Raw genomic sequence first — 13410 nt, forward strand, 5'->3', positions numbered from 1 at the left:
CCCCCCCCGCCAAAGAAATCCTTACATGGACTTCCACATTATTAATCAGCTAAAGGAAAAACTTCTCCAATTGGTGGTGGCGAAGGGCAAGAGCAAACCGACGTCTCTCCCTCTGACACATTCACCCGTTTGCAGCCCTTGAGACCCCAAGAGCCTGAGGCCCAGAGGTAAGATGACTTGTTCAAAATCACCCAGCAAATTGACAGAAAAGCCTGCAGAGCCATGAATCGCATATTGGTTTCTCAATTCCAGACCCACAGTTCTTTTCACCCTGAGGGGTTTTTCTCTATATGAACAAAAAAAGTGGGTTTTGTAAGTTGAAAAAATGTAACACAAGTTTAGGTAAAAGAATAGACATACACATGAGAATTATTACATATATACATACCCATGAGAATTATTACATATGCATATTACATATGCAAGTTTAGGTAAAGGAATACACATACCCATGAGAATTATTACATACATTATTACATATGCAAGAATTATTACATATGCAAGATTTTACAAAAAATATGAATAGAACACACCATCTAATTAACAGTAAACATTAGGGGGGAACAGAATTAGAGGGGAACCAGCCATTTACTCTCCAATATGTGGCTTTCATATAATGAGCATATATCACCTCATTCACCCCGTGAATGTTTAAATAGCTTTACTAACTGAACTAAGAAATGCTGGCAGAGAGGAAGAGAAGTCTTTTTGTGGGAACATGAAAGAAAACCAGAAAGGAAGACCTAGGGTGGGTTGTTTTTTTCAGAGATGCTACCCCAAATTTTAAAAGGTAGAATAGCCCCAGTTTACTTAGCTTCTAGCTCCAAAGATTGTGACATACCATATTTGACCACATTTGCTTTTAGGACCAAGGATAATAAAAGTGCTGGTTGCAAATGCATCTATCCAATTTCAAAATTTAGAAATTGAAAGCTGGATCTGGGTTTAACAGATATAGCCCCCTGCTTTCAGGGTAACTGTCTCAGAACCTGAGGAAGACAGAGTAGCCTGGGATAACCTCTTAGCATTCTGATATACGCAACAACATGAATGAGTCTCAAACACATTATGCTAAGTGAAAAAAGCCAGACTTGAAAGGCTACACACTGTATGATTTCATTGATATGACATTCTGTAAAAGGAAGAATTGTAGGGACAGGAAACAGATCTGCCAGGAAATAAAGGTGGGGAAAGGAAATTGTTGACAAGGAGCTCAAGACAACTCTTTAGGGTTGACGGAAATATTCTGTATCTTGATTATGCTGATGGTTACTTGACTGTGAGCATTTGTCAAAATTCATAGAACTGTACACCTAAAAAGGATGAATTTTACAGTACATAAATTATACATAAACTAACTATAAAGAAAAGAGTGTTCCTGGTGATACTGTGTGCATGCAGAGAAAGGCAGATTTTATAAATTTTTGCTGCAGAGTCTCCCATTTAAATAAACACCAGCAGTTCACACAGGGAGAACAGGCAGTGTCATTTCCCTGCTTCCACCTGCATTTCCACTTGTGACCTGAGCTCCATCAGCCACAATGATTGTCCCACTCAGAAAGGGCCAGGGGTCAGGAGAAGAGAGAAGAGACGATGGGGTGAAGCAGCAGGCCAGCTCTGTGGGCAGCAGAGGGGGCTGGGTCAAGCCAAATGGTTGATCCCTGAAGCCGCTCAGTCATTCCCCCAGTTAATTATCTGTCTGCTGATTCATGAGCTGTGGTTCCTGCGGGCATGTTTCCTGGCTATCCCTGCCAACAAGGGCAGAAGGAGTCTTAGGGCTGGGAGGGGATGATAACCAGAGATCCTGAGTGGGGAGTTGTAGAGGGGGAATTTCTACTAGGAAATTCCAGAGTCATATCCAGACTCCCCCCCCTCACTGTTGCCTCCTTGCCCCAATTATGCTGTGCCCAGGAGACCTCGGCCACTCACACTCACAATTTTGAAGGAGGTAAAGAAGAATGCTGCCCTTCTGTGTATGTTCTCCCAGGAGGTGGGGAAAAAAGCAGACACTTCACAGAGGATCCCCTGAGTTTCCAGTACCCTCAGAGCAGAGATCTAAATGGTGCAAAAGTATAGAGGTCCAAATGCCCAAAGGACTCATGGTCTTGACTGTATTCTAATATCCTCCAGAATGCCCAGATGGAGCACTTGAGGATCGTCTATGAATGAATACAGATATTCAAATATTGGGTATCTTAAGGTGGGGCACATCTCCTCTAGATGCCTTTTCATAGCTTTCCATAGGTATGTATTTTCCCACCTATGTGTCAGCCACTGGGCATAGAGTGTCGAACAAAATAGACATGTCCTTCTTCTCAAAACCTGTGAATGTATTTTACTTTCCTCTTTTCCCAGGGACAGGACTTAAGGTTTTCTCATGGATAAAGCAAATGTATGGGCCTCTCTTCCTCTGGGACTCTTCTGTGAATTCTTATTGCGACGGAGTGGCTGAGATATGCCAAGCCACAAATGCAGAATGGGTTGAAATAAGGAGGAGTCCCCTGTCACACAGGCATGGGAAAAGGGATCCCATGGGTCTCATTTGGGAACCTGGATTGTATTCATGCACGAAGCAGTAGCAGCCTTACCTCCAATACATTGTAGTTACCAAGGATAGGAAGAATAATGACATTCATAGCAAGGACAGGAAGAATAATGCCATTTATTGAAAACATTTTTTGTGCCTTTATCTCATTTAATTGGCACAATCACAGGAGTATTATTTCCTCCACTTTACAGATGAGGAAACTGAGGACCCAAGAGACTAAGTCACTTGCCCAAAGTAAGACAGATAATAAGAGGCAAAATCAAGAATTAAACCCACATCTGATTGGCTTTAAATCATAGCTGTCCCTTGCCCCAGCCAACAAGGCTTCCTCCTATGTCTCTCCAGGCTCCGAGGGTTGCTGCAGAGGGTTTCAGCTGGAGAGTTTCCAGGATATAAATCAGGAGGAGAAATCAGCACCTCAGCTCAGAACTAATCAATTTAGATGGTGATAGCAAACAAAACTTGTTACTCAGTAGGTCTCAGATTAGAATAAAGAACCATATTTGGGGGCTTCCCTGGTGCTGCAGTGGTTGAGAATCCGCCTGCTAATGCAGAGGACGTGGGTTCGAGCCCTGGTCCGGGAAGATCCCACATGCCGAGGAGCAACTAAGCCCGTGCACTACAACTACTGAGCCTGCGCTCTAGAGCCCGCGAGCCACAACTACTGAAGCCCGCGTGCTGCAACTACTGAAGCCTGCGCGCCTAGAGCCCGTGTTTTGCAACAAGAGAAGCCACCGCAGTAAGAAGCCCGCGCACCTCAACAAAGAGTAGCCCCTGCTCGCTGCAACTACAGAAAGTCCGCGTGCAGCAACGAAGACCCAATGCAGCCAAAAATAAATAAATAAAATTAATAAATTTATATAAAAAAAAAAGAACCATATTTGGGGAAGCCACAAGACCCAAGAGTTCTTGAGTGAAGCTAAAAAGATCACCTTTGCACATAAATTCCAAAACTCAAGTCTACGCTCAGACAACCTCTCTATTCCCCATACGAGACTCTCCCACTCTGGGGAGGCCTCTCTGTGCCACCCCCACCCAGTTCTATCTCTGTCCCTTCAACACTGTGTATCCCAATATAGCTCTCCGACTCTCATCCTGCATCTGCTTCCCAGGGATCTGATGTTACCTGCAAGCCAGCCCCCAACACTGAGATGGGGGATTTAACTACAGTTGAAACTGCTTTTACTGAGGGCTTATTACTCTGGAGGTCTTCTCTAGAGCCCATGCTCTTAAATATGACTCTACCCTGCCTCTCAGAGGGAGTCTGAGGCTAGCTCAGTACAACCCATCACACTTCTGGAATCACCCCAATCACAACAATGAACCTATGAACAGATCCCCAAGAGGATATTTCATGCAAACTTAGGTATGTCAGTGCAGTGGAAATCTCTACAGATTATTGAAAAAAACCGGATCGACAAAAGGTATACTCAGGGGTGGAGAGAGAGACACCAAAATAACAAATACACTCTTCATTTTCACTAATTGATCCAAGCACCATGCTAGGCTCTATCTTGTGTTACCTTACTTACTTCTAAAACTGTAAGAAAATATAATGATTAGATTCAGAAATCATTCTGAAATTCAGGAAGCTGTAGATGTGTAAAAAAAAAAAAAGGGGGGCTTCCCTGGTGGCGCAGTGGTTGGGAGTCTGCCTGCCAGTGCAGGGGGCGCGGGTTCGAGCCCTGGTCTGGGGGGATCCCACGTGCCGCGGAGCGGCTGGGCCCATGGGCCGCAATTGCTGGGCCTGCGCATCTGGAGCCTGTGCTCCGCGGGGGGGGGGGGCCGCGGCCGTGAGGGGCCCGCGCGCCGCGATGGAGAGTGGCCCCCGCTTGCCGCGGCTGGGGAGGGCCCTCGCACAGAGATGAGGACCTAACACAGCCATAAATAAATTAAAAAAAAAAAAAAGCAAAAATGTTTTAAGTTCATAGAAGCAGGCATCTCCGTAGGAGACAGCTGAATTGCCTCTGGATTTCTCCATTCAGACAGCATCTGAACCAAGGCTCTAACCTCTCCCAGGGCTGAATGCTGGAGATTCATAATTCCATGCCATGGTCATCAGGCTGCTCACTGCAGGCTAAAGACATCAGCTGACCTGTTTGAGCATCTGTCACATGGGAAGCTTCAGCAGTACTAACTTAAACAGCCCCCTATATATTATCTCTAACTCCTTCATCAAGTTATGGGTCATAAATTGTGGTGATGATTTCATGAATGTATACTTATCTCCAAATTCAAGTCATATACATTAAATATACACAGCGTTTTGTACATCAATCATATCTCAATAAAGTGTTTTTTTTAAATGATGCTGTTGCCCTGTCCTGCACAATCTCTTATACATGCACGAGTCTTGAAGGAAGTCATCAAGTATTTCTGAATAGCTATCTTCGAAATGGCCTTAGCAATAAATCTTACTTTTTAAAAAATAGCTTCTGCAGGAACTAAATTGCCTTACAATGAGTACTACTCTTTTCACTAAAAGTAGGTATATGCACACTTGTGCGTCCTCTGCAGGGAAACACAGCCGACCAGGAGCCAGAGTTTTCCTTGGGAAGGTCACACAGGCTTCGGAAAGATCACGGGCAGCAACCCTTGGGCTGTGCTCTGCTCTGCCCCTCCCAGCACCAAGGAGGCCGAATGCCAACTGCCTTGGCAGCTGATAATGTGTGAAGCAGCAGGAGAGACAAAGCCAGGGAGCCAAGCCAGCTCCAGGGACCCCTGGCGTAGCAGCTCGCATACAGTGGAGAGTTTTCGGATGCTGGGTTTGTCCCGGAAGCAGAGGCACCGCTGCCACCCGGGGACACTGTAGGAGGCAGAGCCCTCATCCTCCTCCGAATCGTTCCCGCGGGGAGCCACCAAGCAAAACCCAAACAGAAACTTGGGAGAAAGTGTACACAAAGAGAAAGGGGAATGTCGAGTAAGTGGCAAACCCGGGGGCGCACACACTCTCATCCGAGAAGCTACAACCGCATCCCTCTGCCAATGCGCGGGAACAGCCCCGGGAAGCCCCAGCTCGCCTTGGCTTCCAGAGCCAGTCCGCCTTCGGAGGGCCGGGACGACCTGCGATGCGCGCAGCCGGGGCATGAACTCGGGGCTCAGAGATGCGCCCACCTCACCGCGCACGTTGAGACCGCCCGGAGCGGGCGCCTAACCTGGCTAAGGGCTTCGGTGTCCCGGAGCACCCGCCCCTAGGTAGCCTCTCGCCTTTCCCACAGCGGGGCCCGGAAGGTGCCCAGCTCCGGGCTCCGACAGCCCCAGGCTGGTCCCGCGCACTCGGAGCGCAGCCGCGCAGGACCCGCCCGCCCGGTTTCCCCGCTCGAAGTCTGCACACTTGGCTGCGGAAAGACGCGCGGCGCGGCTCACGGGAAAGCTGCGTCCCCGCCGCGCGGGAGCCTCACTCACCTCCGACGCCGACGCCCGCCAGCGCCCCCAGCACCAGCACAGCGGCCCACAGCGGCCGCGCTCGCATCTCGTCCGCTGGCCGCCGCGCTCCGCCTCGGCCGCGTCCTCCAGCCCCACAGCTCGCAGCGGCGCCCGCGGCCGCTTTTCCCGTGGCCGAAGGGGAGGGGACGCAGGGGGTGGGACGCAACGGGGCGGGCCGTGGACTTGCGCTTCCTCCCCTCTGGCACTTTTCTGGACCCTCCACCGCATGGGGGGAAGTGAGAAACCGCCGCGCGTTTCTCGCCACTTCGGCCAGCCGGTACGCAAGGCAAGACTGGGACCGGAGAGGGGGTCGAGGTCGCGTCTTCCGCAGACATCCTAGTCCCAGGGTGCGCGCTGGGCACTTGGAATACTTAGAAAAGCCAGCAGCCTGTGGCACTTCTCCCTGGAGACACCCACGCGGCTTTCTCTTTCCCCTGAATTCCTTGGGCACTTGCCCTCTGTACCTTGAGTTTTGGTCATTCACACATTCACTTAATTGACAAACCTGTTGAATGCCTACTCTGTGCCAGGCACCGGTTTAGTCCTTTATTATTCACTAATTTTTATCTTCGGTTGGTTCGGTTTTCAGGTAAACTGTAAACCTCTTGAGGACAGGACCACATCTCAAGCTGTGTAAGCACTTGATGTCCAGAAAGGGCCTTTCTCTACAAATACTTGCTTGCACAGGATAAGTATCTGATAAACGTTTCAAGACACAGTCAATATACTACCTCCACTCAAACTCACAGGCTTTGGAGCTTTATGTTACTCTCTTCAAAGGCCTCCTGCCTCCGCCGAATCCTACCTATTGCTCTCTGGGTCCTCCCCAAACTAGAAACTTCAGGAGGCTCAAAGGGGCAAAATGCTAGGGCTATGAGCAGGAGGCCACCAGTGGCAGGGGCTGGTTCAGGCTGCCTCAATGGGAAACTCTACGATGATTTAAAACAAGGCCTGAGGGCTTCCCTGGTGGCGCAGCGGTTAAGAATCCGCCTGCCAGTGCAGGGAACACGGGTTCGAGCCCTGGTCCCACATGCCGCAGAGCAACTAAGTCCATGCGCCACAACTACTGAGCCCATGTGCCACAACTACTGAAGCCCGTGCGCCTAGAGCCTGTGTTCCACAACAAGAGAAGCCACCGCAATGAGAAGCCCGTGCACCGCAACGAAGACCCAACACAGCCCAAAATAAATAAATGAATAAATAAATTTATAAAAAAAAAAAATAAGGCCTGAGGGATCAGGCAGGATTTGGACATCTCTCCAGCTCTTGGGCTCCCCTAAAGGCTTTCAGGCTGCCCCCGGGCTTCCCTAAGCCCTCTCCTGAGACACACGAGATACCTGAGAACTGGCCCTGCCTCAGATGTCCAGCCTCATCTCCCATCCTAGCCCAAGAAGATACTTAGCATTCCCGAACACTCCATGCCTCTCTGTCTGACTGATCTTACTTCCTTTTTCCACCTGGAAAATTCCACTTCTCTTTCAAAAAAACTCAGATGTCACTTCTTCCATGTAACCTTATCTGATATCCCCCTTCCTTCTGCCCCACCCTCAGCAGAGATGGGCATTCCCTCCTCAGACCTCCCAAACACTAGGATACACCAAAAGAATAGCACACAGCAGCAGAAGTGTCACTAGCAATTTGCAAGGAGGCAGCGGAGGAGCCAGCCCACAATGGGTAGATGGGCTTCCTGACCTGAGCACAATATGCCTCTTCTAGCTGCTGGAAGGCCTCTAGGTCACTAGCCATTTCAACAGTGTTGCCATTGCCCTGGTGCAAAATCCACATCACACAGCCTGGTTACATCTCTGCCTCAATATTTACTTATGTGTTTAATTCCCATATATATATATATAACCAGTGTCCCATTCACCTAGGTGTCTCCTCAGCCTAGCTCTGCTGGTGCCAACCACTTGGGGTGGGCACTGGCCCAGCAAACTTGTCATCCAAATTTCCAACCCCTTCAGCCTGAAGAACTCTCTTTAGCAGATCTTGTAATTAAGGTTCACTGGCAACAGATGTGCTCAACTTTCATTTGTTTCATTCTCATTTTCAGTGATATTTCTTATATAGAGATTTCTAGGTTAACAAGGTTTTTTTTTTTCTTTCAGTACTTTAAAGATGTTGCCCCACTGTTATCTGGCCTCCACTGTTTCTGATAAGAAGTCAGCCATCATTTATTGTATTTTATTTAATTATTTATTTATTTTTGGCCGCGACACGCAGCTTTTGGTATCTTAGTTCCCTGACCAGGGATCGAACCCTGGCCCTCGGCAGTAAAAGCACAGGGTCCTAACCATTGGACTGCCAGGGAATTCCCATCATTTACATTCTTGTTCCCTTGTCTTTTCCCTCTGGCTTTTTTTTTTTAATCATTTACACTTACAGAAAAGTTTAAAAATATTAGAGAGAGTTCCCTTTTATTCTTCACTGTTTCCCCTACTATTAACATTTTGGATTACCATATTGTAATTATTGAACACAGGAAGTTAACATCGATATGATACTATTAACTAATCTAGACACAATATTTGAATTTTGCCAGTATTCCACTAATGTCCTTTTTTTGGTGTAAGATCCAATCCAGGATCCCATATTGTATTATCATGTCTCCTTAGTCTCCTTCAATCTATGACATTTTCTCAGTCTTCCTTTTCTTCTCATCACCTTGACACTTTTGTGTCAATTATTAGGCAAGTTATGGTATAGTATGAGCCTCAGTTTGGGTTTGTCTGATGTTTTCTCATGACTGTATTGAGGCGTTCTAAACAAGAATATCACAAAAAGTATGTGCCTTGTCATTACATTATACCAAGGGGTACATGAGGACAATACAACTTATTACTTACAGTGTTAACTTTGGTCACACGGTTAAGGTGGTGTCTGCCAGGTTTCTTCACTATAAAATAACTATTTTGCTCTTGCTCTCTGTAATTAGTAAATACTTTATGAGAATATAATACTGCAATTCTATGCAAATATCCTGTTTCTCTTCATACTTTCACCCACTAATTTTAGCATCCATCAGCGGTTCTTGATTGCAATTAGCTAGTGTGATGTTTGGTTAATAGTGATTTTCCACTTCCATTTTTCCTTCTACAGCTATTAATTGGTATTCCATAGTAAGGAAGACCTGCCCCCTTCTTCCTCATTTTTAAAATTCAGTTACTTATTTATATCAGTATGAATTCTTGGATATTTATTTTATTCTATGAGTTATAATCCAATACTATGATTTATTTTGTTGCTCAAACTGTCTCAGTTTGATTCTAGCTGCTTTTAATTTACTCTTTATCTTTGGTTTTTTAGCAGCTTGACTGTAAGATGAATAGGTGGTTTTCTTCATATTTATCCTGCTTGAGGTTGGTGAGACTCTTGGATATATAAGTGGTTTATTTTTCACCAAATATAGGAACTCCTTAGCCATTATTTCTTCCAATACTTCTTCTGCCCATTCTCTCTCTCCTTACCTTCTGAAACTCCAATTACCCATATTTTAGATGTTATCTAAAATAAATTGTCCCACAGGCCACTGAGGCTCCAGGTTTTTTAAATCATTTATTTTGTTTGTTTTTCAGTTAAATAGTAATCTCTCTTTAAGTTTCCAAACCCTTTCTTTGGCAGTCTCTAATATGCTGTTAAGCCTAGCCATGAAAATTTTCAGACATTGTGTTTTAAGTTCTAGAATTTCCCTGTGCTTGTCTTTCATAGTTTCAGTTTCTCTGCAGAGATTCCCCATATCTTCAATAATTATGTCTATATTTTCCTTTAAGCCCTTAAACATGTTTACAACCACTATACTAAAATTTCAGTCTGCTAATTCTGACTCATCTCAGGAAATGTATCTCTTTATTGCTTTTTTTTTAAATGGTGGGTCCCAATTTCCTGCTTCTTCATATGTATAGTAATATTAGATTATATACTAAACATTGTGAATTATTCATTTCAGAGTGTATATTGTCTTACCTAGGAGATTATTGAGTTTTGTTCTATTAGGCAATTAAATTACTGGCAGGTTATCTTGACAGGTCGGTTTTATTCTTTTTCAGGGCTGGTCATTTTAAATTTTATCCTTAGTCTTAGGGTGTGTTTTTTTTTTTTTTTTTTTTACTGTAGAACATGGTCCTTACTCCTAAGGTGTGGACTTTCTGTATCACCTAAGTACCCAAGTTGTTTAGTGAGATCTTTTCATTCTGACTGAGCTAAAACTCCAACATCTCTAAGCCACGTGCAACCTCTAGTGTTCTCGTCAGCTCTCAGCTGCTCTCTGCTAAGCCTTACAGAGTCTCATCATGTGCATGTGCAGATGCAGTCTCATCCCTTATCCAAAGACCATGGAGCTCACCCATGCAGACTTCTGGGGGCACCTCTCTGTTCAACTCCCTCCTCTCTAAAAGCCTTTCCCACAAATCACAGCTTCCTCAGCAGCCCTGAACCGTAATCTATGCACTTCACCTCAGTGAGACCATCATGCACTTATTAGGCTCCACCTTCTTGCACTGCAAGATCCCCCAGGCAGAAAGCTCGGCAGATGTAGGGCTCATCTCATGTGTCTCCCTTCCCTCAAGGATTATAATTCTGCTTTGCCATATGCAATGTCTAAAGCAGTTTCTCAAATATTTTATCTAAATGTACTGTTGTTTACTGTGGAAGGGCAAGTCCCATACCAGTCACTTTGTCACAGTCAGAAGCAGAAGTTCTGTGATTATTTACTTATCCAACTCCACCTCTTCCACCGTCACCTCTCTGTGGTAGACAGTGAGATCCTTGAGTGCTTATTATCTTTATATTCCCCAGTAGGCGCTCAGTAAAAAAAAGAATTTCTTCCTATTTTTACCTTCTTAGTAGCCCTTGATAGTTAATTTTAATAAAATATTAATTGAACAACGATGTTGGGGGATCTGAGTGTCTATTCTGTGATTTGCCCAAGTACCATTCTCCCCAGGTGACAGGACTATGGAGGGGTATCCAAAGCATGACAGATAGATCTTCTCCAAGATCCATTTAAGATGCAAGAGGGAATTCCCTTGTGGTCCAGTGGTTAGGACTTGGTGCTTTCACTGACAGGGCCCGGGTTTGTCCCTGGTTGGGAAACTACGATCCCGCAAGCTGCACAGTGTGGCCAAAAAATAAAAAATAAAAATAAATGTCTACGATGAGACAGTAGAAACAGGAAAATTAAAAAAAAATAATAATACAAGACTCACAGTATCTGGCTCCTTGATTGACCTTGGCCAGGCTGACCCCAAGATAGGAATCCTTTCCCTGTGCTCTCATCAATAGTCTGCCCTCTTGGGGAAGCCTCACTTTTATCCAGTTCCTCATTGTCACCACTATAAGTTGGAGGAAACACTTTTGTGGGCACTTCCTGGACCTCTTGCCTTCAAGGTCGTGCTTATTTCCCCTTTGTACTAAGAGTCAGAAGGTCCCTGGATTCAGGTCCCTGCTCCACCTCTTACTAGTTAGGTGATCTTGAAAAAGTCTCCAAGAAGGGAACCCTCCTACACTGTTGGTGGGAATGTAAATTGGTACAGCCACTGTGGAGAACAGTATGGAGGTTCCTTAAAAAACTAAAAATAGAGCTACCATATGATCCTTCAATCCCACTCCTGGGCATATATCTGGAGAAAAACATGGTCCGAAAGGACACATGCACCCCAATGTTCATTGCAGCACTATTTACAGTAGCCAAGATACGGAAGCAACCTAAATGTCCATCAACAGAGGAATGGATAAAGAAGATATGGTATATATATACAAGGGAATATTACTCAGCCATTAAAAAGAATGAAATAACGCCATTTGCAGCAACATGGATGGACTTAGAGATTGTCATACTGAGTGAAGCCAGACAGAGAAAGAGAAATATCATATGATATCGTTTATCTGTGGAATCTAAAAAAATGATACTAATGAACTTATTTACAAAACAGACTCACAGACTTAGAGAATGAACTTATGGGTACCGGGGGGAAGGGAGAGTTAGGGAGTTTGGGACTGACATGTACACACTGCTATATTAAAAATGGATAACCAACAAGGACCTACTGTATAGCACAGAGAACTCTGCTGAATATTACGTAACAACCTAAATGGGAAAAGAATTTGAAAAAGAATAGATACATGTATATGTATAACTGAATCACTTTGCTTTATACCTAAAACTAATACAGCATTGTTAACTATACTCCAATATAAAATAAAAAGTTAAAAAAACAACAACACGATCAGCTTGTTTAAAAAAAAAAAAAGTTTCCAAATCCTCTCTATACACATTTTCCTTATCTGTAAAAGTAACTATCTGTTCCCTGCTCTTTTCCTCACCCCCAAACCCACTCTACGCCCTCCCAACACACACACACACACACACACACACACACACACACACATGTTTATGAGGTTCTAGAAACCATGGATATGAAAGCCTTTGGAATCTGAAAAACACAGAGGAATGTATTCTTATTATTGTTATTATTTGTGGAGCGATTGTAGGTCTATCAATGCAAATTCATTCTCCTAGTGAAGGAGACTGAGTGTAGAGTAAGTATATTGGCTCAGAATCTTCTCCTCCTACACATTTGTCAGCGGCTCTTCTGTCCATTGAGAAAGAGAGATGATAGAACTGTTCCTTTGGCTTAAAGGAAATGGGCTTTTCAGAGTCCACACTGACTTAACAATGATATAGGGCTTCCCTGGTGGCACAGTGGTTAAGGATCCGCCTGCCAATGCAGGGGACACGGGTTCGAGCCCTGGTCCGGGAAGATCCCACATGCCATGGAGCAACTAAGCCCGTGCACCACAACTACTGAGCCTGCGCTCTAGAGCCCATGAGCCTCAACTACTGAGCCTGCGTGCCACAACTACTGAAGCCTGCGTGCCTAGAGCCTGTGCTCCGCAACAAGAGAAACCACTGCAATGAGAAGCCTGCGCACCGCAACAAAGAGTAGCCCCCGCTCACCACAACTAGAGAAAGCCTGCGCGCAGCAACGAAGACCCAATGCAGCCAAAACTAAATAAAATAAATAAATTTAAAAAATAATAATAATAAAAAAATACAAAATAAACAATGATATAGCTTGGAGCTGTCTGAGAAAGTACCCCTAGATTTTTATCAACGTTGTGGAGGGATGAGCTCAGCCTTGGCATTTCACATTCATTCACAAGTATGTATTGGGCACCTGCTGTGTGCCAGGTGATTCTCAGCATACTGAGAATGTGGTAGTGAAGAGCCCCAGGCCCTGCCCTCCTAGAGCTTGAGCCCAGTTGGGCCTGAGACAATCAAGTTCTGTCTGGGAGTGCATCCTCAAGTGAGCCAGACCTTTCTCTGCTGAGAAGAAAACGTAAGAGCCCGTGGACTCTCCATCCCAGCTCAGCATACAAAGTACTGCCTGGCCAAGGCTGGATCCAAGCTCTGTGCCCACTGAAGGCATCACATGACT

At 45.1% G+C, this 13410-nt stretch overlaps 1 protein-coding gene across 1 annotated transcript in view; it reads right to left on the reverse strand.

Moving 5' to 3' along the window:
- The window catches only part of ITGB3 (integrin subunit beta 3), a 47787-nt gene extending 41735 nt beyond the window's left edge, over nucleotides 1-6052 (reverse strand). Inside the window, exon 1 of the mRNA XM_059906398.1 lies at nucleotides 5954-6052. Coding sequence (XP_059762381.1) covers nucleotides 5954-6020 — 67 coding nt within the window. The 5' untranslated portion in view covers nucleotides 6021-6052. The remainder of the gene's footprint in view (nucleotides 1-5953) is intronic.
- Between the last annotated feature and the right edge of the window lie 7358 nt (nucleotides 6053-13410).

This window comes from Balaenoptera ricei, chromosome 20, assembly GCF_028023285.1.
Source record: "Balaenoptera ricei isolate mBalRic1 chromosome 20, mBalRic1.hap2, whole genome shotgun sequence".
NCBI lineage: Eukaryota > Metazoa > Chordata > Mammalia > Artiodactyla > Balaenopteridae > Balaenoptera > Balaenoptera ricei.